This window comes from Triturus cristatus, chromosome 6 (assembly GCF_964204655.1).
Source record: "Triturus cristatus chromosome 6, aTriCri1.1, whole genome shotgun sequence".
In the NCBI taxonomy this organism is placed as follows: Eukaryota; Metazoa; Chordata; class Amphibia; order Caudata; family Salamandridae; genus Triturus; species Triturus cristatus.
Window position 1 is genome coordinate 1,346,195,770 of NC_140589.1, and position 27,114 is coordinate 1,346,222,883.

General features: G+C 46.1%; 1 protein-coding gene across 1 annotated transcript in view; it reads left to right on the forward strand.

The window, feature by feature from the left end:
• XPO1 (exportin 1) overlaps positions 1 to 27,114 on the forward strand; it is a 908,600-nt gene that overhangs the window by 441,376 nt on the left and 440,110 nt on the right. Inside the window, exon 11 of the mRNA XM_085612347.1 lies at positions 7,394 to 7,552. Within this exon, the coding sequence (XP_085468473.1) occupies positions 7,394 to 7,552 (159 nt within the window). The remainder of the gene's footprint in view (positions 1 to 7,393; positions 7,553 to 27,114) is intronic.

Sequence of the window (27,114 nt, forward strand, 5' to 3'; positions counted from 1 at the left end):
CCCTAAAGTCTTACGAGAAAAACGGTACCTCACTTGTGTGCGTCGGCCTAGTGCCCGCGACAGGAAACGGCGCAAAACGCAACGTGGTCACACCTCAATTTCGCAGTGAAAAATGACCTTTTTTTGGCAAAATGACTAGCTGTAGTTTTTGAACCCAAGCTGCCCGCGACAGGAAACTGCGCAAAACATATTGAGGTAACATCAAAATTGCCTATCTCAAAACCACCTGGTTTTGCATGGGGGAGGTCACTTGGGTTTTTGGCCTGGTGCTCGGCGGCCATCTAGGGAAACCTACCAAACCCATACATTTCTGAAAACTAGACACCCTGGGGCTTCCAGGGAGGTATAGCTTGCGTGGATCCCCCAACGTTTCCTTACCCAGAATCCCCTGCAAACCTCAATTTTAGCCCCAAAAAATCACTTCATTCTCACATTTTTGTGTGGGAAAGTTGTGGCATCACCGGGCTCACTCAAATTTCCCACCTCCCAGCGTTCCCCTGGGTCTCCCGGTAAAAATGGTGCCTCACTTGTGTGGGAGGCCCAAGTATCCGCGACAGGCAAGGGCCCAAAACGTGGTGAGGCGACATCAACATTGCTTTTTCAAAAAAATGTTTGGGCCCTTGCCTGTCGCGGGTACTTGGGCTTTGGCACGAGGGCGAGTGATGGTTCAGTATATTAAATTTTATTAACAAGAGATTTCACAAAAATGAAATGCATTGTCAATAAGTAAATGGAGAAAAACTGAACCAATGACTCGCAGCTCGTGAGCTGTAAAGCCAAGGCACCAACCGCTTTACAGGCCATTCACACACCTTTCATACGTGATACACACGACCATTCGCACCACCAGGCACAAAAACACATTACAAAATTCACAGAAGGGACAAGGTACACCCTGCTTCAGAAAGGCAAATATTACTGCACAGCCATCTAATCCTCAAACACACACACATACTGGTTGGATTTGGCACGAGGGTGAGTGATGGTTCAGTATATACAATTGTATTAGCAAGTGATTTCACAAAAATGAAAGGCACTGTTAATAATTGAAAGGGCGAGAAACTGAACCATTGACTCACAGCTCGTGCGCTGTAAAGCCACGACTAGGCAACAACATCTTTACAGGCCATTCATACACCTTTCATACGTGTGAGACATACAAAACCATTCACACCGCCAGCCGCGGGCCCATCACATAACAAAACTCACACCATCATACAGCGCCATTCAAGGGCCCATCACTTTCACACGCCCACATTCCTGACACAGCTACTACACAAGCTGATGGATTGCGTGGAGTGGCACTCAGCTAGCAGTGTGTGTAGTGACCAGCAGCAAGTCACTACTCGCACACCGCCAGCCAAGCACCATTCCACGCACACTGCCAACCAAGTGCCAGTCCACACACACCGCCAACACATTTAGGATTTCTTTTAGACAAAAATAAAAACACAAACAAATCACAAACACAAAATCAGAAACTAAATACATTGCACTAACGCCAACCTTGAAACGGAATCAAATTTTTCAAAGAATACAGAACAGGCAGTTCACTTTACCACTCATGAATGCTCCCAAAAATTATTTTGCGTGTGGTACGCTCTAAAACAAGCAGGGACACACACAGCCCAGGTTTAGAAGGACAGTCGGGGCAGTACATACGAATCTCCTTCCGCGTATCTCTTCGCCAACAGACTCTACGTCTCCTTCAGGGAAAATCTTTTGAGGGTGTGGGAGGAATGAGATCAGGAAAGTGGCGATCTTTCAATCGAACCACATCCTCCACCACTCCAAATCTAGGAATACTTGCCTGTTCCACAACAACAAGGCTAGCTATCACAGAGTGCTGAAACTTAAGAAATGTCAAGTTTGACGCAGGAGAACACTCCTTGAACACAATAGCATTGAAATTTGCTAATTCGAAGAAATGGATTGCCAACTTCTTATACCAAACATAAGCCTTCCGAATAGCAGAGTAAGGTTCCAACCTCTGATCTACTGTCAACACCACCCATGGGCTTATTGTAGTCTAGAATGCACACAGGTTTGCGCACTTCAGCAACCTGACCCCAAACAGCTACAGGTGAAGTACTCTCATCATGGATGGTAGTCAGCATGTACACTTCCCTCCTGTCCACACATTTTACAGCTAGTAGTTCATCACTACGCAAGGAACTGCACTGCCCCCTCTGAATCTTTTTGCAAACAAGCTCTTTCGGATAACCTTTACGGTTAGAGCGGATTGTGCCACATGCAAAAGTGTCCACTTCATACAATTCCTTAAATAAATGCACAGCAGTATAGAAGTTATCAAGGTACAAATGGTGGCCTCTGTTAAATAGTCTTCTTGCAAGATCCCACACAATTTTCTCTGAAACTCCAAAAGTGGACGGACAACCTGGGGGGTCAATAGTAGAATCTCTATCCGTATACACACGAAAATTAAAAACATATCCTGTCCTACTCTCAAACAACATATACAGCTTAATTCCATAGCGTGCCCTCTTGCTAGGAATGTACTGCCTTAAAACCAAACGGCCCTTGAACAAGACCAAAGACTCATCAATAGATATCTTTCCCTGGAGTATAGATCTCAGAAAATCGATCTACAAAGTGATCAAGAACGGGCCGAATCTTAAAGACTGTCACAGTCAGGGTGATCTCGTGGCAATGCCATAGAATTATCAACAAAATGCAGCATACGTAGCAAAAGTAAATACCGATTACGAGTCATAACTGCAGGAAATATGGCAGTTGCCAACAAGGGATTAGTAGACCAATATGAAGCCAAGGTTGGCTTCCTTACCACACCCATCAATAGTCAAACCCCAAAACTTCTTAATCTCTTCCAGATATGTGGGAGTCCACCGGGTAGCTCTAGACTGGGGCCTAAGTTTGTCACTGTTGTCCCTCAAAAACTGTTCAGTATACAAATTCGTCTGATCAACAATCTCACCCAAAAATACATCATCCATAAACAACTGAAAAAACTGTATAGGCGAAAAGTGTTCACAATCCACTCTACACCCTGCATCACCGCTAAAGGCAGGCAACACCCGCTGCACCATGTTTGGATCAACCCAAAGTCCAGCACTTCCAGTAGGACGCCTAGCAGCCTCAGTCTGCAATCCAGATGCCTCTTGCACCATCGGCAGAGCAGTTTCCTCCTCTAAGACAGGCACTTCATCCGCACTGAGAGTACCTTCATCTGCACTGAGAGTACCTTCATCATCCGATGATTCCATGTGGAGAAAACTCACTGCCAGAATCTTCCCCTCCCTCCTCTCCCTCAGACGCACTGTCAGTCTCATAATCATGCTCAGAGGAAGATTCAAGAAGCATACCAACCACCTGTTGAGCAGTCATTCTACGGCTAGCCATAATGCTTACTAAAAATGGTAACTTGTCAAACAAGTCAACAAACACTTTGTAAAATAAGTAATAAACAAAAAACACCTTTATCAAAAACACATGTATACTCCAAAACAATACCACTCACTTGCCAGAGGCAGCTAAACTACTCACCACCACCTACTCTGCACAGACACAGTATGGATCAACAATATCCCACTAAAAAAGAAAGAGAAACGAAATTACACATAAGACTATGCAAAACACATCGCAAAGAATTTCATGCTCAAGCCACTAACTAAATATGCTGCCATTATGACATCACTTACAAAAAAATTCATTCAAACATTACAATATTACTCATTTGGAGTAAATAGAACAAAAAATTCTTACCAAAACAATGCAACTACACACAACTGCAGAACAACCACTGTCGAAACCGGAAACAGGAATCCAAAGCGTTAGGCTAGAATAAAAAGGAGAAAAAAACATTGTCACATATGCATATAATGCTCTAGACCATCACGTACTGCGCAAACTTTATTGCTTGACCCTCCCACTTCCAAGAAGGAAAGATCTATGGCCCAATCCTTTACAGGCAACGCGGCAAGAATCTGGAACTCGGCCTCAGCTCCGGACCACCCCCTCTTCCCAGTCCTTCAAAACTGACCTCAAAGTTCTCCTCCTGCAAAGACACTTCCAAACTTCATTCACGCCCTCTCTATTGTCTGAAGGAAGTCTTTACATTATAGGAAATTCTGTTCTCTATGCCTATAGAAGTGCCTTCCCAGTGTGTTCCTGTGTTTTGAGTGTCTGCCATTTATTGCACTTTTATACCTCTACTTGTACTTTGTACTCTTTTGTAACTTGCACACATGTCACTTTAACTCTTGTAACGTATTGTTTGCTACCCCTTGTATTTTGTTTGCTTTTAATACATGCACAATTACCATCATTGCCTCATGTAACGTAACGTTTGCTCTTGTTTTCCGAGTGTCTGCCATTTATTGCAGTATTTTACCTCTACTTTTTATTTTGTAGTCTTTTGTAACATGCACACCACTTTTTCCTCTTGTAACGTATCTTCTGCTACCTCTTTGATTTTGTTTGCACTTTAAAATATTTAAAAAATAATGTGGCCATAAGGGGAGCGACCCTTGACTAAGGCGCCACTCCCACAAACACCAAACCTAAAAAACGAAGAAAAAAAAACTGGCGCTAGTGGCCATTCCTGCTGCACGATCGTGCAGCAGGAATGCATAAAAGAGACATTGGGGGCAGAGGCGGCTGAACCCGGTTCCCCAGTTCCAAATTCGACAGCTCTGGCCATAGTGCGACATCTTCTCCCCCACTGAACACCATACTTCCCCACTGAGAGAAACTCGCACTGCCTTCAGCTATAAACTAATTGTGCCCGCTATAAACACTTGGGTGTGGCTCAAAACAAATTATGCACTTGATAAGAGTAATATGCTGCCTAAAGAAAGGTAAAAGCAACCACTCATAGGGAATGCAAGAATAAGTAAAGCATGTGAAATGTAAGCAGAAACAACATGGTTACCCGATCTCTCACTATTCAGAAATCAGCGAGTGGTTTCACCTGAAAAGTTATGGACATGACTAGAGGGGCCCTGAAGGGAACAGTTTAAATGTCCATTGCTTATATCCTTACAAAACGTCAGCAGTATGGTATAATAAGACCACATCCATAAACACAGCCATGGTACACGTGTTTTCCAAACAACCCATGAACCAGGTACTGCAGTACCTCCAGGAATGGTACACTCTCCCAACCTGGGAACAACAATGCTGTTCAAAGAAAGAAGAGAAAACGAAAGTAGCGCTGCGATGGCAAACTGTGATGCTGGTGTATTTGGATGTAAATAAAATCAATCTGGCCACTTTGCAACCCCTCTGACTTGCTACTTGCTTTATTTAGTTAGGAACCTGCTGTATCGCCCCCCCTCCCCTCCACCTCCCTTTCCCACGCTAGCAGCACCCCTCAGAGAGAAAACGAGAGAATAAGGGCATCTCTCCCAAGCGTGAGTTTCTTTTTTGGATCCATTTCACATGGAAGCAACTGCAATTATCACGAACCAAGCGCACGAACCAAGCGGAGCCTTCAATGAAACCTTTCTCCTCCCCCCAACATTGGCCCCCACCCTACCCCCACCTCCCTTTCCCACGCTAGCAGCACCCCTCAGAGAAAACGAGAGAAAAAGGGCATCTCTCCCAAGCGTGCGTTTCTTTTTTGGATCCATTTCACATGGAAGCAACTGCAATTATCACGAACCAAGCGGAGCCTTCAATGAAACCTTTCTCCTCCCCCCCAACATTGTGCCCCCACCCTACCTAACCGACCGACTGCAAAATACCCCCCTCCCCAGCCCCAAAACTCACCTTTCCTCTCCGCGCAGGAAGCAAATGGCTTCCTGTGCCTCGGAGAACAAAGGGGAACCTCCATGACGTCAGCGCGGCTTGCGCGCTGACGTCCTTGATGACACGTGGGTGGGGAGCGGGGGGAGGCAGGGGAAGGTCTTCCCCTGCCTTCCCAGTACAAAAAAAAAACGATCACTCACGGGGGGGAGCGCCAGCGCTTCCCCCGTGGGTGGGTGTCATGACGTGCTGGACACGTCATGGACACAGCGCGACTGTGCTCCATGACGTGTCCAGCACGTCAAGGGCACAGAAGGGGCTAAACCTGTAATCAAAACCAGTACCAGTTATACTGCAATTCTGAACTGTGTTCAAACAAGACAATTACTACTGCAAAGTATTTATATGCTTACCTGTACCAGGCTTGCTTAGTTCTAGAAATAAAACAGTATTTTTTTTTATACAAACCATTGGCCTAGAGTTCAGTTCGAGTGTGTGAGACCATTTGCTGACTGTGCACATGAAATGCTTTACCCGTCCTCTGATACTGCTCTACTGCTCGACCAACTACCACTTTAGAGAGTAAGGTTCTATCTACCTCTGCCAAACCTCTGGAGACTCTTGGACTCTATACACACTGTACCCCACTTTGGTGTATATATAGAGCCAGTTTCTTCCAATGCACTCTATGATTAGTACTGGTAAAACATGCTCTTTACACTCCTGGACGAAGCCAGGAGGTTGCTCTCCACATCTACCACTTGGAGAGCTTTCTATTGGTTTCTAAGACCACTAAAAGAACCATAAGGTTTGTCTGGATTAGTGCAGGGTGCTTCACTCAATTGTACACCATATTTTAAGGAGAACTAGGATTAGAGGTAATTTTTTCCCCCTATTTTGTGTGTTGCAAATGTTTACCTTTAATCTGTTACTGCTTTAGGGCTTTCAAACCTATATTTTAAAGTGTATAGAAAATGTATGCTATTTGGAAGTGGAGTACACTTTTCTTATTGGTTCTGTGCCAAATCCTATCTTAAGGTAGGAGTGTCCACAGTACAATGCGAACTGTTTTATCACAGATTTTCTAACCTTTTCTGCTGAGTGTTCCCAGGTTGTCTGACAAAATAATAAAAAATTATAAATCTATGAAATATACCAATGCTTTTTTTTATGGGTATTTAAGACCTCTAATGTGGCACTTGACTCTATTTTTACCATAGGTTTTAATGTAATGGCGCTAATTCTCTGGATTTTTAAACGTGCTACAAGCTGGACCAGTCACTTTATAGCCTGGGGTAAGGGGCCAGTACCCACCATTTCCAAAGTCATAATCTTTGGCAGTCCACCACTTTGTAAGGAGGTGCTCTGATGAACTGAGAAGAACTGAGTCAAGACAGCAGCATTGAGTGAACTAGAACAGTTTAGTAGATGCAAAGTAAGCATGCCCACATGAAGTCTGATCCAAGGTATTGCTGAGATTTTCCTGCCATAGGCACTTGTGGTTAAAAGGCGACATGCGTTTCACATAGGTAGTGCTAAGGAAACAACAAATTTGCCTTTTGGCCACACTTTACAAGCTCACTTATCCTCAAGTGTGGTATTTAAAATGTCATGAACAAGACCCTATTATTCCTTAATTGTAATGCTGGTTTTTTTTTATTCCTAGATGCTGCCTTTGAACACCAATATCCGTCTTGCTTACTCGAATGGTAAAGATGATGAGCAGAACTTTATTCAAAATCTCAGCTTGTTTCTTTGCACGTTTCTAAAAGAACATGGTCAGCTTATAGAAAAAAGACTTAATCTTCGGGAGACATTGATGGAGGTAAGTTAAATTGATTTGACAAATACTGCTGTGCCAATTGCTGCTATAATGAGTTTTCGGTTAATGTGTTCCTTTAACCTGGGTTTTGTTTTGTGAATGGTCCAAAATCCTTTCATGTTGTCAGGCTTGTAATTCATGTGTATGAAAGAAGGATTTGCTTTTGTGGTTACACCCACTTTTTGCGTGGTGCTATGCTATTCCGACAAGTCTTACTGGGATCCTGCTAATCAGGACCCCAGTCTCTGTGCCATCAGTCCCCAGTATCTGGTACTGAGGTACCCTGGGCCTAGGTATTCCACGGGTCCCCAATTGGCTGAAGCATGTATTATGCCACCCATGGGAGACCACTCAAACTAGAACTACAGGCCTGCCATTGCTGCCTGTGTAAGCTGGTGCTAGCACCACTTACAAAATATATAGATTCCCATATAATAAGTTCACTGCACTTTAAACCTATAAGTCACCCCTAAAGCAAGTCTTTCAATCCTGAGGGCAGTGTGCTTGGTTCTAAGTGAGAGGGTGCCCCTGAATGAGCAGGACACACAACCTTCGGAGTCCATTCTCCAGGGTTGTAAGTGCATCAGCCGCTACAATATATAGAGATGCCATGCTTCATTATGCGATGGCCATCTCTAAACTGGCTAAAACAAACCCTCTAATGTTGGTATTAAACTGTGTGGGAGGTATGATTCCATGAACTGTAAAGCTCTTCCGGGAGGCACTCTGTGCTCCCGGTACCCGTCTTCTAGACCTGGACTGCAGAACATGGCTGCTGTCGACCAGAGAGACGATTCTGTCCTCCTGCTGTTGAGCCAAGCTCTAGCAGGGGAAGGCAGAATAGGTATCCTGTCACACGGAGGTGTGACCAACTCCCAGACAGGGTTTAGTATATTGAGGCCTGGGTGGGAGTGCTTGCCAGTGCCACTCCGTCTGCTTGAAGGGCACATTTTGTGCCCTCCTTGCGTAGGCCAGTTCAAACCAGTTCAGGGAGCCGTTGGCTCCTGCTGTCCTCAAACTTAACAAAGGACATGGGATTATCCTCCCACTGTGCGACCCCTCCCCTCTGAGGGAACCCTGAATTTTACCAAACCTTTCCTTAGGGTACTTAACGGCTCGCCTGTGGGTGGGTCCCTAGATTTGTTGTGGGACAAGATTAATTTCAAGACACCACTTCTTTAACTGTCTGGGCACTCTGGACTTCGCTCTGGGCATCAAGGCTGCAACTGGTTAGACTCCTGCTGTTCCTGGTCTTGTCGCCCTGCTCTCCTGCAACGTCCATGACTGTGCTCCATACAGGAACCTTCCAAGGCCTGTGGGCATCCAAGACACCTGAAGGAATTTCTCTTGAAGTGAAGAAGTCACTTCCCTGCATCTGCAGGCACTGCAACTAAGCTGACCGGTCCTCTGATGCTGGGCTCCACGGACTCCTAAAGGCTCAGCAACAGAAGTGTGGTAGTTCTTCATATCCCTCAAGGCCTGCCTTGTGCTGCAAAGTCTGAGGCCAGTATCCCTCGTCTGAGCAGCAGGATCCGCACCCCTGTGCGACGTGTCGACTTGCAGTTGCAAAAAGTTTGTTTGCTTACTTCCATCAAGATCTTCGGGCTCCGAATAGCCGCAACCACCAACATCTCCAATGACCAAGATATTCGTCCTCACTGCATCACTTGCATCATGGGCTTGCATCTTTGGTGAGTTGCTCAAGGTCCTCTCTTCTTCAGTGCCTCCGGCCTGTGGTTCCTCTTTGAATTCTGCAGGCTCCTCTGATTGCTTGGGGCCTGCCCTGACTCCCCCTGCTTGTGGTGTCACCTGGACCTTGCTGGTCATGACACTGTACCTTCACTTTCCACATTGGTTGCAGTTGCAAAGGCTTGTTGGTACTCCTCACAGGCGCTGTCCCCTCAACTCTGGACATCTGATGTGGTACATCTCGTGCGCAGCTCCTGGTCTTCCTCAGCGTTGCCTGGTCTGCACAGCTGCAGTTCCAAGGTCACCCGTCTGCTCCTGCAACACATCAATGGGCATTAGTCTTCCGTGCCACCTAGTCACTCCTGAGTGGCATAGACTCTGTCCCTTCTGCTTGCAGGTTCTTCACATTTTGAATGCACCTTTGGGTTCCACTGGACACTTTTACCAGCAGCGGCATCTTCCTGAAGGTATATTGAGTTTGACTACCGTTTTCAATGCCACTTCACACCTATGCACACGGCTTACCTAGTGTAGGTATCCTGGTTCCAAGAGTATCCACGGATAGTGTGGCTGTCCAACTTTGTCTTCCACAGGGTTTTCTCATGGTCCACTGGGAAGGGTCTGTCTTTAAAATTGTGATCGTGACACACCCATTGACCAGTTTTGAGCCCGCGGTTGTGTTCCCACTCTACACAGGGCCTCCATGGGGTTCCTGGTTACTTGCCTCTGGTGGATCCTTGGGTCCCTGGCACTTCTACATCTTATGGGTATAGTCTTGACTTGAGTCGTGGTTTGCGTACCACTATTTTAGTATATGGCTTTGTCTTCCCCTGGCAACCACTATGTATTTGGCGCTACTTATCTGTTTTTCTTTAAAAAATATTGTGTGCATTTTGTACATCTCCGGGTAGAAATATCTGAATGTGTTACTATCATATAATAAATACATATTTATTGAAATATACCTTGTGGATCTTTTTCATTTAATTTTACCAATACAATTATGCTCTGGTAAACCAAGCTGCTATACACTCCTTCTGGACGTAGACTGCTCTTAACAGTTGCCACGTAGAGAGCTTTCTAAGGTTGTCTAAGACTTCTAAAATCACCAAAAGGGTTGTCTGGATCAGTGCAGGGTGCCCACTTACATAAATGTGCACCATGTACTAAGCCAGCTTCTCATAATGAGCGTATTTATGTCCCACTCCGGACCCCAACTAATGAACAATGAATTGCTTAAGATGCACACAGAATCGAAGAACTCTTTTAGAAAAACTAGAATTATCTCCCCATGAAAACAAAACTTGTATGTAAAAGGTAATGTTTCTGTAGCATATGGTCTTCATTAGTATTAACGAACACCTCATATCTGCCCTTCCATTTAGGATCCTGGAACTTTTTTTTTTTTTTCCCTCTGCCAGGGATACTCATCCATAGTCATAAGCACTGAAAAATCCCTGCCCACGTGCTGGACTCGGGAGCATATACAAATACATATATATGTGTATGTTTGAGCAAAATAGTACAGAGTAGGTCAAAAAACATACATGTATACTTATATAAACATGCAGCCTATTAAACCTCAAATAGGCTATTATGCCGAAATTACATGGATTTCTCACAAAGAATGTAAGTTGTCGTATAAATACTGTAATAGAGAACGCTATACACTCTAATCTTCCAAGATAGTCCTTTATTTTCCAGAGAAAACAATAAGTAATAGCAGGCAATTAGCCCCTAGGCTGCATAGATGAAAAAAACATCACAGTACAACAAACTTAGCACCTTGCCTGTAAGACTTCCGAACACATGGGATACCGTGCCTTTAAGACCTACAGGAGCCCCCTGCTCCCATCATGCACCACAGGTGACAGCTTAGGTCAATTCTTTTTTTTCCGGCTCCTGTGAGGTCCTGGAGCACGGAGCTTGTCAATTTGTTTATATATTCTAGTCAGAAATTGGTTTATTGCATCTATACTTGACATTTGTGACTGCTGATGACTTTTTCAGGCATTTTCTGACAATTTTGAGAGCTTTTTTTTGTCAAATACCAGCTTTATTAAATAAATGTCCTTCCATTAGGAAGAAAATGGCAAAATCAGACCCATACTCTGTTTGTATAGTGTAAGAAAGTGGCTCTGTATATACTGCACCAAAGTAAGGTTCAGTGTGTACAGAGTCCCCAGAGGTTTGGCAGTGGTTAAAGTTAGATATAACCTTACTCTCAAGTGGTAGCTTGGTCGAGCAGTAATGCAGTATCAGAGGACAGTGTAAAGCATTTGGTGTACACACTCAGTCAGCAAATTATCTCACACACACTAACTCAACTGTAGGCCAATTGTTTTGTATATTAAATACAGAGTTTTATTTTAGAACCACAAGTCGGTATCAAAATACTTTCTCAGAATGAAATGCTCTAGTTGTATACTTTCAATAAGTAATAGACTGTTCAAGGCATATGAGCTGCAGATCTCAGTGTGGCGCAAAGTTCCCGCACAGTGACCATCACAAAATCTGCAACCTGTGCCTATCACCTGATAGTCCAGCTGTCCAGCCTGCACATCCTTTTGATCGAAGAAAACTGTTCGGGATCGAAGGGCTCGACGTCGCATCATGGCGCAGTGATCCGCTCTGGAGCCAGAGGACCTCTTTAAAGGCCTGGATGTCCCGGAAGAAGATTCCGAAGATCTCAATCGTGTCAGAGGCAGACGACTCAGACAACCCCATCACTCCTGGTCAATGAGTGAGTACTACTGCCCTTACCCCAACCCCACAACCAAAACCGAAGGCACTTGTCAAGACTTCACCTGTTGGCCCCAGTCGCGATCAAAAACGCACTTCAGAATCCCCGTCTCCGGGCCCTGCTCTGAAGAAGAAAGACCAGCCTTCCGGTAGCTCGGGACCGAGCAAACCTCATGTAATCGTTCCGCCGGCGCCTTCGAAGCCAAAGGAACACATTGCTCCGAAATCTGTTCCGAAGCCTTCCACCTCCAAAGACAGATCGGCTCTGAAAATCTCGAAGTCCGTGGATAAGCCAGTTTCAAATGTTTCCAAGCCTAAAGATCAGCTTCGGCTCCAAAACCAAGATCCTCGAAACCAAACCAGACAAGCCTAAGGACTCTACCACGCCTCCTAAGGCCAAAGACCATAAAACTCAACATCAGCCCCGCTTGGAACCGAACAAATCGGCGCCGAAGGCGGTTCCCGAGAAAGAGGAACTTTTTCATCCAGATCCTGTCGATCCTAGACAGAAAATTATTTATATTAACCCTGAAACAGGACATGGCACAGCTGTGCCATGTGAGAACAGGAAGTTAGACACCGCACCTGCCCCTCCAGTGCCTGTGAAGGACTCTGCTACATCACCTATGCATCCTTCACCTATACTTCCTTCTAACCCACCTCCTCTCCCTAAATCTATTACACCACCTTTGCCTCTGACTTCTCCACCACATACACCACCTCCAGATGGTGATGACCTAGGGGTTGGGGGTGATCCAAATGACCCGTTCACAGATCCGGACGACCCACCACAAGATGATTGGGCGTACCCTGTTCCAACAGATCTGTCAGACCTCCCAAGCCTCCAGCCATACCCCTCAAAACCATCTCCCCAGATGATATTGGTTTTGGACAGCTAATTAATAGGTCTGCCGTTTATCACGGCTTCACAATGCACTCAGACACAGCAGAGGAGGACTTCCTTTTAGATACATTCGAACCGTCCCAAAAGACAGTGCAAATATTGCCAATGATCAAGGGAGTAATTAAGCATGCCCCTGAAGTGTTCAAAGATCCCGTACGTGCCAGGATTCTGAACCCTAGAATCGATTAAAATAAATAAATCTCTTTCTCTCTCTTTCTCTCTCTTTCTCTCTCTTTCTCTCTCTTTCTCTCTCTTTCTCTCTCTTTCTCTCTTTCTCTTTCTCTCTCTTTCTCTCTTTCTCTTTCTCTCTCTCTCTCTCTCTCTCTCTTTCTTTCTCTTTCTCTTTCTTTCTCTTTCTCTCTCTCTCTCTTTCTCTCTCTCTCTCTTTCTCTCTCTCTCTTTCTCTCTCTCTCTCTCTTTCTCTCTCTCTCTCTCTTCTTCTCTCCCCCCCCCCCTTCCCCCAGATAAAGAATCCAAATTACTAGACTCTTCTAGCAAAAGGGTAGCTGCGCAGGCAGCCAATCACTGGTGCATAGCCAACACGCAAGCACTATTGGCTAGATATGATAGGGCACACTGACCAACTAGAAACCCTATTACAACACTACATTGACATTACGTGTCAATTAAATGCGCACTTGACGCTGCAGACACTGCCTCTAGATCCATCAATACCAGTGTACTCCTTAGACACCATACCTGGCTGTGCATTTCAGGCTTTAAGCAGGAGGTCCAGACTACCATCCTCAACCAGCCGTTCAACCAAGAACAACTTTTCGGCCCGTCTGTAAACACTACACTTGAAACAAGCATTTGCAATTCAATAGGTCTCACATTTGCGAGAGTTTAAGCTATTGGCATTGTAAATGACAATGTCTTTTATTTATGTTTTATAAACCAAAACCTAAATAAAAGGCATTGTCCTTTACAATGCCAATAGCTCAAACTCGCGTGAATGCGAGACCTATTGCATTGCAAATGCTTGTTTAAATAACTGCCCTGCTGGACCACTGGCCCTCAATGAACGGAGCCAAACGGTAAAGGCATAGTTCTCGAGAAAATCTGGACCTATGTTTGTGCGAGCACTTGGCATACATAGCACCCCACTTTGTGGCCCGCGTTCAATGGACCGGTCCCACATGATTGCAGGCCCCCATGCCAAAGCGGTGAGGGCACTTCCCCAACCAAGTGGTGTGTGCCCTGTATACCTATGAGAGGATGAACCAAAACTGCTCCTGCGAGTGGTGCATGCACACCATATACCTGAGTCTACAAAAAAGGCCCCCACAGGAGTAGTGAGTGTACCCATAGGTTTAGACATATAGGCCTCAACTCCCCTTGTGCAAGACTTGTACACTGCATACTTGCAAAATAGCTAGCCTCAGCTCCCTTGGGAGAAGTGTGTGTGTGTGTAACCTGCTTCTAACATGAAGGGCCTCCCCTCATCCCCAAGGATTAGTGTGTACACACCCTGCACCCAGTGGATGTCCCCCAATTCCTACAAGAGTTGTGTGCTGTTCGAACGAGTAGCGGGCCTAGTTTCCCCTACCAGTAGTGCCGGCATAGCGCAGTTTTACTAGGAGCATGCAAGAGTCTCGTGATTCTCTAAATAGTCTAATTTCCTGTAGAGGAAAGATCTGTTCTGGGACTGGGAACATGCCTGGATTGCACCAGGGCTTCACAGCGAGCCCAGGTGACCTTGAAGAGCTTCCGTACCAATCCCCCACTTCAGAAACGCATTGGAACTTATTGCCTTGAAGCCGAAGCCACTCAATTCCCACCTCACCCTAACACGCACATTCTACTGTGCCTCTAGATTTAAGGTGCTAGCGGACCCCTCCTGAAGAGGGAAGACATATGGCATCGATAAATCTGACATCACAGTAGCTGCGCTCTGAGAGGATAATGTACGGCAGTACCCTGTGCAATCTGAACAGTTCCCATCCAGCCAAGTAGATCCTCTTGGCCACACTTCCCTGAAACACGAAATCCCGCGGAAAGGCCACGCTTGAAACTGTGCTCTAACAGTTGACCTATGCCAACACTGCTGGAGCTTAACCTCGCCTTCGAGGGGCCGAGACGCCGATATTTAGGCGATGCCCTCTGGAATTGTGGGACATTGAATGACTACCGCAGGGTTGACTAACTTATCTGGCAAGAAAGCGCTAATGATGCAGCATAACGGGACACGTTTTGTGATAGTATTACGTCATTATATTGTCATATTTATTACACTTGTCAGCACTGCATAGGCAAACGTTTCACCTCATTAGTACCGGCTTAACACCCAAATTCAGTTAGAAGGTACTGAACGGGGACCTTTGTGAAGGGCCTTCCACTGTGTTGAAACACGTATCCCACCACGTTTGTAAAAACTCTGATCCGTTTGAGCTAAAAACATTTCTTTTTAGTTAAGTCTGCAAGTTATATAACAAGTGATGGATTAAGTGGTAAATGCAGCAAATTAACGGCGGCTACGCAGCCACAAAGTTGTATATTCTCTGTGGTCTTGGCCTAGGGCACATACTATATCAGAGCCCTCCATTAATGCACAGACCATGTCGGTGTAGCACAGGCGCCAACACTGCACTGCCTTACTACAAAGAGTGCAGGGCACAGGCATCTTCAGAGCACCAATTACTGTAGAAAATCCACTGATAGTGCACAGCAGTACTAACTGCACCCGCAGTTTGTGGCATGGAAACCTCCAGTGCACTTCATTACTGCCTAGACAGTGTAGGGCACACACAACTGCGGTGCATCCACTGATAGTGCACAGCAGTACTAACTGCACCCACAGTTTGTGGCATGGAAACCTCCAGTGCACTTCATTACTGCCTAGACAGTGTAGGGCACACACAACTGCGGTGCATAGCACAACTCACAGGCGCCTTCGGTGTTCTGCATTATTGCACAGACAGCTCAGGGCGTAGATAGTCAGTGCACTGCACCCTAGCACAGGCAGCTTAATGCACAGGCAACGTCAATGTACTTCATTACGATAGCACAGGCACTGGCAGTGAACCGCAACACAGCACATGGAGTGTATGAGCCAGATACTTATGTGCACTTTTTGGTGCACAGCACAATTTCACAAGCACCTTCAGTGCTTACGTACTGCATAAACAGCTTAGGGCATACATTACATAGGTGCACCTGCATTCCTGCACAAGCAATTTTGGTGTACTACATTACGGCAGCACAGGCACACAGTAAACTGCCATACTGCATAGTGTGTCTGGCATAGCTACCTCCATGCACTTTCATGAGTGTATAGGCAGCACATGGCGCAGTTAAACTTCGGTGCACAACATTAACTTACAGGTGCCTTCAGTGCACTGCTTTAATGCACAGACAGCTTAGACCTCAAAACACTTCCAGCGCACTGCATTACTGTCACAAGTAGGTTGGGCCAGCGACATCTTCAGTGCATTACATTGTTTCACATGTGACTTCAGTTCACTGCATAATAGCGCAGAGAGCCTATGACGCAAACAAGTTCAGTGCACAACAATACCGCAGTACAAAAGTTCCTTCCAATTCACGGCAATACTGCACAGCCAGCCTGCCACACCTTCAGTGACATAACATGAACGCAGCAAAAGGCACTGACAGTGAACTGCATTACTATTCTGGGCGCTTATGCTTGTAATGCCCAATCTGCCATAGAACACTTCCCCGCTTCCTGACTCAAAGCGGTAGTTGCAATATGCCAATACCGTGGTGATTACCTCGGGAAATATGCAGTAAATTATCCCTCCGTAAACCCTGATTTTTCTAATAGCTATGAGTACCGTCGCCCCCACATACCCCACATGAGGTGACGCCAACTACTGAGCACCACCCTCCTTAAAAGATAAATAAGCAATAACTATGGCTTTGTTGTACATAACATTGAAAATGCTGCAAGTTGTGATCTGGTTAGACTGTGAAAGGAACATAAGGAGTATTTATGAAGTTACATCAGTGGCAGTGAAGGGTGTTAGTGTGGCAGAATTCATTTTCTATTTTTTCACGCGGACGATGAGGGCAAAAATGGAGAGCTGTATAGTGACCTGTCTCGGTACCTGCTTTTCAGAACTGCTGGTGCTGAGCACTTGCAGGACCCTGTCCACTTGAAGCTCTAGATTTATTTTTGCACAAATTAGTGTTTGGGTGGGTACTCGTTTGATTTGGACTGCAGGGTCAAACAATTGAGATGAAGAAAGCTAAACTGAAGATGCAAATCAGCTCTTACATGGAGTGGCGCCCACCATTTCACAGCATAATCCTGGGGCGGTTGGGTCCTGATGGTTGGACTGGGGCTGCGGCATTTGTTATATTGAATGAGCTAAGCAGAGACCTGTGAAATCCATACTCTGATGCAAATTCTGGAAAGCTGTCCGTAATGCACCAAATTTTTCTTCACTGCCCGCCACGCCTCACCCGAACGGCCAGGAACTCCGAGCCTTCTCTTCAAAATTCGAGTCTGGCGGGAGGCTCAAACATCCTGTAATTCTGGGAAAAGCACTCAATTTCCCTGTGCCTAAAAATTTATGTCAGTTTGTAATAAAACTGGTGCTCATGTAAAGCGCTTTGATACCTTCGGGTCAAGTACACGCTATATAAAACTGCAAAAAAAGTGTAGTCCGACTTGATTTTCTATTTCTGGTTAGCTCCTGGCACCTGGCTTCCACAAGGCTCGCGATGCTCCACCAACACTCCTGTTTAAGCTCGTACTTGGGATCGCGCACCCTGTCCGTGATTGGGTCTTGCCTGCCCCTGGGGGGGCGGGGCTCTTAAGGCACCAGGTCGTCTTAAGTGGCTCACGTTGTGGGAAACGGTTTGCTGCTGCTTGGCTCGTGCACCGCTGAAAGCAGAGGAGCTGCGAGCATGGTGAGGGTCACGTAGATAGACAAAGGGGGAGTGAGGGACAGTGTGACAAGCTCCCCCCCCCCCCCCCCCCCCCCCCCCCCCCCCGGTGTCCCTGGCTGGAAGGTTTTGCTCCTATTCCTGGCTGTGATAGTCCGCTCACCGCGTGTTTGGTCATCCAGGTCGGGGTGTGGCGAGCATGGCTTGATCGGAGTGCTGCGCATGAAGGTTGCATAAATGGGCCCATGGGTGTAGGGACTGGGACTTTAAAATAAAAAAAAAAAAGCATTTTTATTAGTTTTCTCTTTAATACAACTTCTAACATTATTGATGTACATTTTTTGGATCGCCATTTATAAGCCATGTATTGGAACTTGGTGTAAACTAAACAATTGTTATCCAGTATTAGGGTATCTTTCATAGATTCACATGCCTGAATCATTCCCCGTCGTCGGGATGGGAGTCCCCGGTACATAAAGTAATGCCTCCCTGACAGAGTAATCTTAGTAACATATCCACGTCCTTTTGTAAAAAAGCACCAAACTTTGGAGGGTAGCCAATCTGCTATCGCCACCCTCTATAACCTTCCTGGAAGGAGCTCTAGTCCCTCAGATTTTCTACCGCACGTCGTGCTAGGGGAGTCTCCTCTGAGCTCTGCTCAGCATTCCTTGTTTTTGGATTACCAGTGCTTCTTCCTTCAAATTTCCATCTTCTGGGTGAAGTTCTTCATGGCAGATACTCCGAAAAAGGGCTTTTTAGGTCTTCCTGTGGAAAAAGACTTAATGTGGACGATCAACACAAAGACTGTATATACTGCCTTTATCCGAATCACTCTTCAAAGGATTGTAAGCTATGTCGTACCTTTTCCTCTAAGACCCTCAAGGATCGTGAGGTATGCCTCTTAATTTGGCTGCAGAGGCTTAAAGACAAAGACCCGGTACTGTCTTCTGAGGAAAGTGAGGGCTCTTCCATATCTTCAGTCCTCTCAGAAAAGGCCAAGGCTTGCTTCTCCAGGCCCTTCGTCGCAGCGACCTCAAAAGAAGGCGCATAAAGTCTTCAGAGGTCCTTCCTAAGACTCTTCCAGCGAATGTTTCTCCTCAGGAAATTCTTCATGCCTTCAAAAAGCCTTCCTCCACCCCGTCGACGACTGCCTAGTCCACGGTGGCTTCGACAAAATCTCTATCTACGGCAGTGAATGTGACCTCGTCGACTAGGACAGTTTCAACTTCTGTCGCGTCTCATTCACTATCAACGTCTATGACTACAACTCAATCGTCGACGGCTGGTAGGTCTGTCTCGTCGACGCTAAAAATAAGACATCGTCGACGTCCAAACTGCCGTCAACGCTGCGATAGTCGTCAACGGCGTCGACGACTGCTTTGACGACAGGACCTCAATATACCATGGTACCCGTCTGCGCTTCACCTTCGACTATACCGTCGACGGGACCGTCAACGACAGCAGATTCTGACCTACAAAGTACGTATGTGCACCTATAAATCACAAAACGTATGAACGCCGGCCCTGACCTCCCCTAGCAGAGTCCAGCTCTTGCCTCCAGCACATCTTTTGGAGGAAGAAGACTCTGATGGCAGTATGTTTTAGAACGGCGACAAGCCCATCGCAACTGAATGTTAATTACCAAGACAGTTCGTACTATGATGATCAAGGGCAGGAAGATCAGGGGGTTTCTCCTGAAGAATGCCATCCGCCTCCACCTCCCATGGTTTGTTTGCCTGTATCCCTGGTCTCTGACCTGCAGTTCCTCATTTCAGTCTATAAACCGAGATTTCCATCGTCTGCAACATCTTCGCTTCCGGTTGTGTCTCCACCACCAAGACCGCGACCTTCTCCGTTAAGCTTACAGTCTGAGCCTGTCACATCACCACCTCCACTTTCTACAGAGGACGATGAGGAGGAGGATCAACATGAAGAAGGGGAACTTCAGGATTCACAGTCTACCCATGACGAGTGGGACGATTACATACTTCCCTGTCTAGCTTCTCCCGTGCCTGCCCCAGCTGACTCTCCTCCGGAGGACATTGGAGGCTTTCACAACATAGTGGAAAGAGCGGCACAGCGCTTTCAAATACCTATGCACTCACACCAACAGGATTGCTTCCTCTATGATTTTAAAGAGCCTTTTAAAAAATCTGTTAGGTCTATCCCTGTTATAGACTACATATGGGATCAGGGTGTTAAGATCATGCAGAACCCTTCCTCGGTGCCTCCAGTATTGCCTCGTCTGGATAAGAAATATAGGGCTCCAGATACTGCTTCAGCTTGCCTGACCGGCCGTCCTAAACCGCACTCAGTCATTACACAAGCTGCTCAGCGGAAATCAGAAATCCAAAGCGGGTAGACGGCTGGACAATATTGGCAAACGCTTCTCGTCCATGTCTGCATTCACAGTGCGTGCATCCAATTCCTTGGCACTGTTAGGACGTTGTAACAGGCAGATGTGGGCAGATATTGCTCCATACCTTGCAGCCTTGCCAGAGGACTCAAAGGAAGAGGCAAAGAAAATCTTGCTGGAGGGCGAGCAGTCTGCATCAGAGATTAGACTGTGTAATGGATTTCGCAAACTCGTGGGCGCAGCTGTACTACGGCGCCAGGTTTGGTTGAAGGCTACTTTATTCCGACCGGAGGTACAAATGAAAGTTTAAGACATGCCATACGATTAGCTTCTTTTTGGGACACACATCAAAGCTCTGCAAGGTAATAAAAAGGATACAGACACGGCTAGGGCTTTGGGTACCCTCCAATTCAAGAACCCATCTTTTGAGGCTCAAGAGGGTGAGGTCAAACGTCTACCAGAGGTGATACCAACACCGATCTTCCTTCTCTTCCACTCAACAATATCGGCCACAATACCAGCAACGTCAACAGCAATCCACCTACACTAAATCTTCCTTTCATGGCAAAGGAGGTGAACAGAAAGTCGCTGCTCGGCGACAATGACTTCCCACTACCGCCGGTCTCCAACTTCTCTCTGTCCTCCAAGGTTGGAGGAAGAATTTCCCACTTTCTAAAAAATTGGAAGCAAATAACGGACCGTTGGGTTCTGCAACTGGTTCAATTTGGACATTCACTAGAATTCATTAAAATTCCTGCCCAAACCCCTCCCTATCCTATGCGTCACTAAAATCTGTGCGCTCTGCTCCTGGAACTTTCACTCATGCTCCAGAAGGGAGCTATAGAAAGAGTTCCTCTAAGTCAAAGGGGGAAGGGATTTTACTCCCGATTTCTCCTAATACGCAAAAAGGAGAAAAAATGGAGACCGATATTAGACTTGAGAAATCTCAACAAATACTTGAAAAAGCAGTCGTTTCGTATGGTTACCATCCAGGAAGTACTACAGCTACTCAATGCGGATGACTACCTGGTGTCTTTAGACCGTCAGGATGCCTATTTTCACATCCCGATCCACCGCAACCACAAAACATTTCTGAGATTTGCAGTAGCGGGCAGGCATTACCAATTTCGTGTCCTGCTGTTCGGACTCAAATCGTCGCCACGCATTTTTACAAAATGCCTTTCTCCGGTGGCTGCATATCTCCAACACAATCCGCTCTTTCCATATCTGGACGACTGGCTTGTCAAAGCACCCTCTCTAGAAGGCGCGTCCAGGTCTAAGGCTTTTCGATTGCTTGGGGCTTACACTCAATCAGGACAAGTCCGTCCTTCAGCCTTCCCAGCGGATAACTTTCCTGGGTGCTACTCTCGACACGCTCCAGAAGAAAGCGTTTCCTTCACAAGAGCGAAAATAAACTTCTTTCCTTGGCGCTTCGCATACACTCCAAAAAGACTCGTACTGTGCGCCTTCTCAAATCCCTGCTCGGGATGATGTCTTCCTGCATTCTACTAGTTCCACACTATCGCCTTCACATGCGAACTCTTCAAGAAGCGCTTTCAGCTCAATGGGTCCAATGTACGGGTTAATTCGACAATGTCATCTAGGTGACCCTTCTGATGAAAGGCTGGTGGATTTGCCCTCATAACCTTTCTCAAGGCTTGCCTTTCTTGCTTCCTGCTTCTCCACGTACCATCACAACGGATGCGTCCCTGGAAGGTTGGGGAGCCTTCCTCCAAGAACTCCAGATCAGCAGCAAATGGTCCCTTTCCGAAAGAAAACTCCACATAAATCTTCTGGAGCTCCGAGCAGTGTATCTCGCTCTTTTGGCATTCCTTCCGCGAATCAGAAATCCTCTAGTTCTTGTACGGACCGACAACACCACGACAATGCGCTATTTAAACAAGCAGGGAGGGACCCGTTCTCTAACCCTCTCTCGAGTCGCAAAAAATCTGGAACTGGTTGCTCCTTCACAACATTTCTCTTCGAGCAGAGTATGTTCCAGGAACACACAACGTTGTGGCTGACTCTTTGAGCAGACAACAGACCGCATGTCACAAGTGGGAGTTGAATCAGCGGACCCTCAACCGCATATTCTCTCAATGGGGTACCCCTCTTCTGGACCTCTTCGCTACCCAGCAGAACGCTAAATGCCAACACTTCGCAAGCTGGCTTCCCCAGAAGGGATCTCTAGGGAATGCGTTTTCGATCGCATGGTGCAGCGTCTTTGCATACGCTTTGCCACCAATTCCCCGGATTCCCAGGGTGCTCAAATTGAAAACGGGAACCTTGCACGCTCATCCTGATAGCTCCAGCTTGGCCACGCCAACACTGGTTCACGGCGCTTCACCTTCTCTCCCTGGAACCGCCCATCCGGTTGAAACAGTTTCCCTCTCTCCACACTACGAACCACCACCAAGTCCAGCATCCGGATCCAGCATCTCTCAGATTATCAGCTTGGCTCCTTTGTTCAGAGAATAAAAAGGTCTAGACATCCCGCCGGACTGTAGAGCAGTTCTGGCTAGAGCAGATGGTACTACCAAAACATTCCTAAAAATGGAAGGGGTTCTGTATCTGGTGCAAGTCAAACAAAATACACCCTCTTTCATCCTCTCCAGAGCAAATACTGCCTTACCTTCATCTGACAAAATCTGGTCTTGCTCATGCCTCCATTAAAGTCCATCTGGCAGCAATATCCTGTTTTAGGAGATCCTCTGCTGGCCCTTCTCTGCGGACTCATCGGTTGATTAAACAATTCCTTAAAGGCTTGTTTAGAACATTCCCTCCAGTAAAGACTTTACCTCCTGCATGGCAACTCAGCACGGTTCTGCCTCAACTTATGAAACACCCTTTTGAGCCATTACACAGAACGGATCTCCAGTATCTCTCCTGGAAAACAGCGCTGCTCCTAGCCCTTAGCTCAGCAAGGCGAGTGAGTGAACTTCATGCTTTCTCAATTCAAGACCCTTTCCTTCAATTCAAACACGACAGGGTCATACTTCGCACAAATCCGAAGAATATCCCTAAGGTTCCGTCAAACTTCCATCTCAATGAGCCTATTGTGTTGCGCTCCTTCTTTCAAAATCCTCAAACAGTGGCAGAAAAAACTCTGCATTCTTTGGACCTCAAACGCTGCCTGAAATTCTACATTGACAAGACAGATTCCGCAAATCCAACCAACTCTTTGTGGCTTACAGTCGACCTAGGAAAGGTCTCCCACTCACTAAACAAAGTATCTCTCTGGATCGCCGCAGCTATTACGTTTTGTCACCAGCAAGCGGGGCAGCCCCTGCTCTCCACAGTTCGAGGGCAATCTCTACTTCAATGGCACTTTTTGCAGGTGTGCCCATTGTGGACACTTGCAGACATGGAAAACGCTGAATACATTTACCAAGCTTTACTGCCTGGATATGGAACTCATGAAAGAAGCTGCAGTGGGTCAAGCGGTGCTCTGTCATCTATTTCATTAGAGGTGAGCCCTTCCATTCATCCCACCATCCTTTCTTCTATACGAACATTTCTCTATTGTGTTTTATGCCTCTGCTATGTCATTGCTTTTTGGTACTTTCTATTTTCACATTGATATGTTATCTGGTGAATTTATATATACTGTACCTTTCGAAATGTGCTTATCATTGCTTACTATTCTGATTCAGGCATGTGAATCTAAGAAAGATACCCTAATACTGGATAAGGAACGCATTACCTGTAACTGCGGTTATCCAGTATTGGTATCTTTCATAGATTCACATGCAACCAACCCATCTCCCCTGGAAGGACTCTCTTGGGTCTCTCAGTGATGCAACTACTTAGCACTGTGCTTACGAAAATCTGAGGGACTAGAGCTCCTTCCAGGAAGTTTCTAGAGGGTGGTAGCTTTTTGGCTACTCTCAAAAGTTTGGTGCTGTTTTACAAAAGGATGTGGATATGTTACTAAGGTGAGGCCTTTGGCCTATTACTCTGTCTACTGAGACATTACTTTATGTACCGGGGACTCCCATCCCGACGACGTGGAATATTTCATGCATGTGAATCTATGAAAGATACCAATACTGGATAACCGCAGTTACAGGTAACGCGCTCCTTCTTTGGCCTATGATGTGTACTTGGTATTATTTAACAGTTCTTACACATACATTTCCACTAGTTGTAATGTTGATAAAGTTTCAATTTCTGTCCTGTACATAAGTCAGTATCGGCGTTTTATCGTGCCTCAATTCTTCTTACTTCCCTCCTGTTTTGCGACTGGGGGACTTGGCACCCCCTATATTTTGTGGGGGGGGGGCACAATGTACATTTGAGAGGGAACCGGGCAGCTGAAGTTTAAAAACATGTGCTGCCGCAGAAACAAAATAAGCACTGAAATACAAGCGCTGCCGCGAAAGTTAATTGCGAGAGGGGGAACAGGCGGTGAGCCCGCCAGTGGTGCATGCGCCACAGCGAGCCATGTGGTTTCAATTATCGCACCCGTTTTTGGGCACGATTATTGAAACCACATGGCAGCGGTGCACGTAAAAGACACCAATAGGCAATGGGCGGAGCAATGCGCCGCCTTTGGCCAATTGCGTGCTGTCTTTTATAAAAAGACGCACGCAAAGGCCAATAGCGTCGGCCAAAAGGAAAAACACTAGCATGTGCGATTCCTAGGTCCGTTTTGAAACCCCCCTACAAGAGGTCTCTCGCTGCGCGTGCATGGCTACGCACTGCAACGCTAGGCGCGAGACCTAAAAATGAAGAAAGACCGACTGCTAAGTCCATGGGAGCGTTACAGTCTCTAGAACCTATTCCACAGATAGTACTCACGACAGACTCATCACTCACAGGATGGGGAGCCCATGTCCTCAGACATACAACCTAAGGCAAGTGGAGCAGTTTTTGTTGAGTGGTCCACATCAATCACCTGGAACTACTAGCAATATTTCTAGCTTTGAAAACATTTCAAGTACATGTACAAAACAAAGCTGTCCTGATCCAGAGGGACATGACAGCCATGTACTACATACAAGGAGGCGCACTCTCTGCAGCTGTCCCAGCTCGCACAGAACATTTGGAAATGGGCCATCCCACAAAATATATATTTGCTTGCCGAACACCTTCCAGGAGTTCACAATCAGATCGCGGATCTGTTAAGTTGACAGACACAACAGATTCACGAATGTTAACTACACCCCCTGGTTCTTCTACCATTTTTCCACATTTGGGGCCAACCAGACATAGATCTGTTTGCCACACACAAACGCAAAATGCGCAACCTTCGCCGCCAGGTTGCCACACCCATTGTCCAAGGGCAATGCGATATAGATGAACTGGTCAGGCAGATTTGCGTACGCTTTTCCGCCACTCCCAATGATTCCACTAGTGGTACGCAAGCTGACAAGTCTCTCAAACTAATCTTATTAGCTCCCACATGGGCACGCCAACCGTGGTTCACAACACTGTTGGAACTCTCACTAGTTTAACACCAAAAACCACACCTGTCCCCATCCCTGCTAACGCTGAACCATGGAGAGATCAGACATCCAGATTCAGATCAACTGGATCTGGCGATCTGGCTCCTGAAGTCCTAGAGTTCGTTTACCTTAACCTACCACCTGACTGTATGAACATCTTTAAAGAAGCCAGGCGCCCTACTACTAGAGCTTGCTATGCTTCAAAATGGAAAAGATTTGCCATTTAATGCACCAACAACAATATTCAGCCACTGGAAGCCTCCATCCAGAATATCATTTGCTACCTATTGCACTTGCAGAGATGTAATCTAGCATATTCATCCATACGTTTACATCTTGCAGCACTTGCTACTTATCTGCAAAACAGACAACACTTGTCCCTTCTTAGAGTCCCTGCAATTAAAGCCTTCATGGAGGCCCTCAAAAGAATCTTAACTCCTAGGTTACCACCCTCTTCAGTGTGGAATGTAAATATTCTTACCAGGCTCATGGGACCCCCATTTGAACCTTTACATAAATGCGAACTGCCGTTTCTCACATGGAAAGTAGCTTTCCTAATTGCAATCACCTCTCTTGGAAGAGTAAGTTAGATCCTAGCTTTAACCATACAAGAACCATTCTTACAATTACATCGTAAAAAGGTGGTTCCTAAAGTCATCTCTCCATTTCATCTTAACCAATCATTGGAGTTACGTGTTTTTTCCAAACCCTGACTTAGTAGCGGAGATAGCTCTACACACCCTAGATGTAAAAAGAGCCCTGCTTTATTACATTGACAGAACCAAATCCTTTCGCAAAACTGTTCGTAGGTTTCTCTCCCCCCACACAAGGGTAATCCCATCTCCAAGGGTGGGGATTGCAAGGTGGATCGTTAAATGTATCCAAATATGCTACCAGAAAGCCAAACGCACATTGACCATTCTCCCTAGGGCGCATTCCACACACAAACTAGGGGCCTCTATGTAATTCTTAGAGATCATTCCCCTAGAAGACATTTGAAAGGCAGCAACATGGTCTACAACAAACACCTTCACTAAACACTATTGTGTTGATGTGCAAGCCAAGCAGCAAGCTTCTGTGGGCCAAGCTGTTCTTAAAACTATTTCAAACTACTGCAACTGATAGTTGACCACCGCTAGGGGAGATACTGCTGTACAGTCTGTGTGAGATCTGTAGCTCATATGCATCGAACGGAAAATGCTACTTACCAGTATGCATCTGTTCTTGGCATGTAGAGCTGCAGATCCTCTCACACCCACCCACCTCCCCGGGACCTGTATCTGTTCCAGTTCTGTCTTACTTAGATACACACACATGGACATCTTTTTCTTTCAACTAACTCCATCATGGCAAAAAACATTCTAAGGATGGAGTCGATGCCCATGCGCACTATCGTCCAAGGGAGGAATCACCTATCTTGTGACTACAAAGACTTATTCCAAGACAACAAGGTGCAAGCATCTGAGCCCAACACCAGATGGCGATCTAATGCAAGTGTGCGGATCTGCAGCACCACATGTCCAGAACAAATGCATACTGGTAAGTAGCATTTTCCTTTCGTTCGGCTGATTTTTAG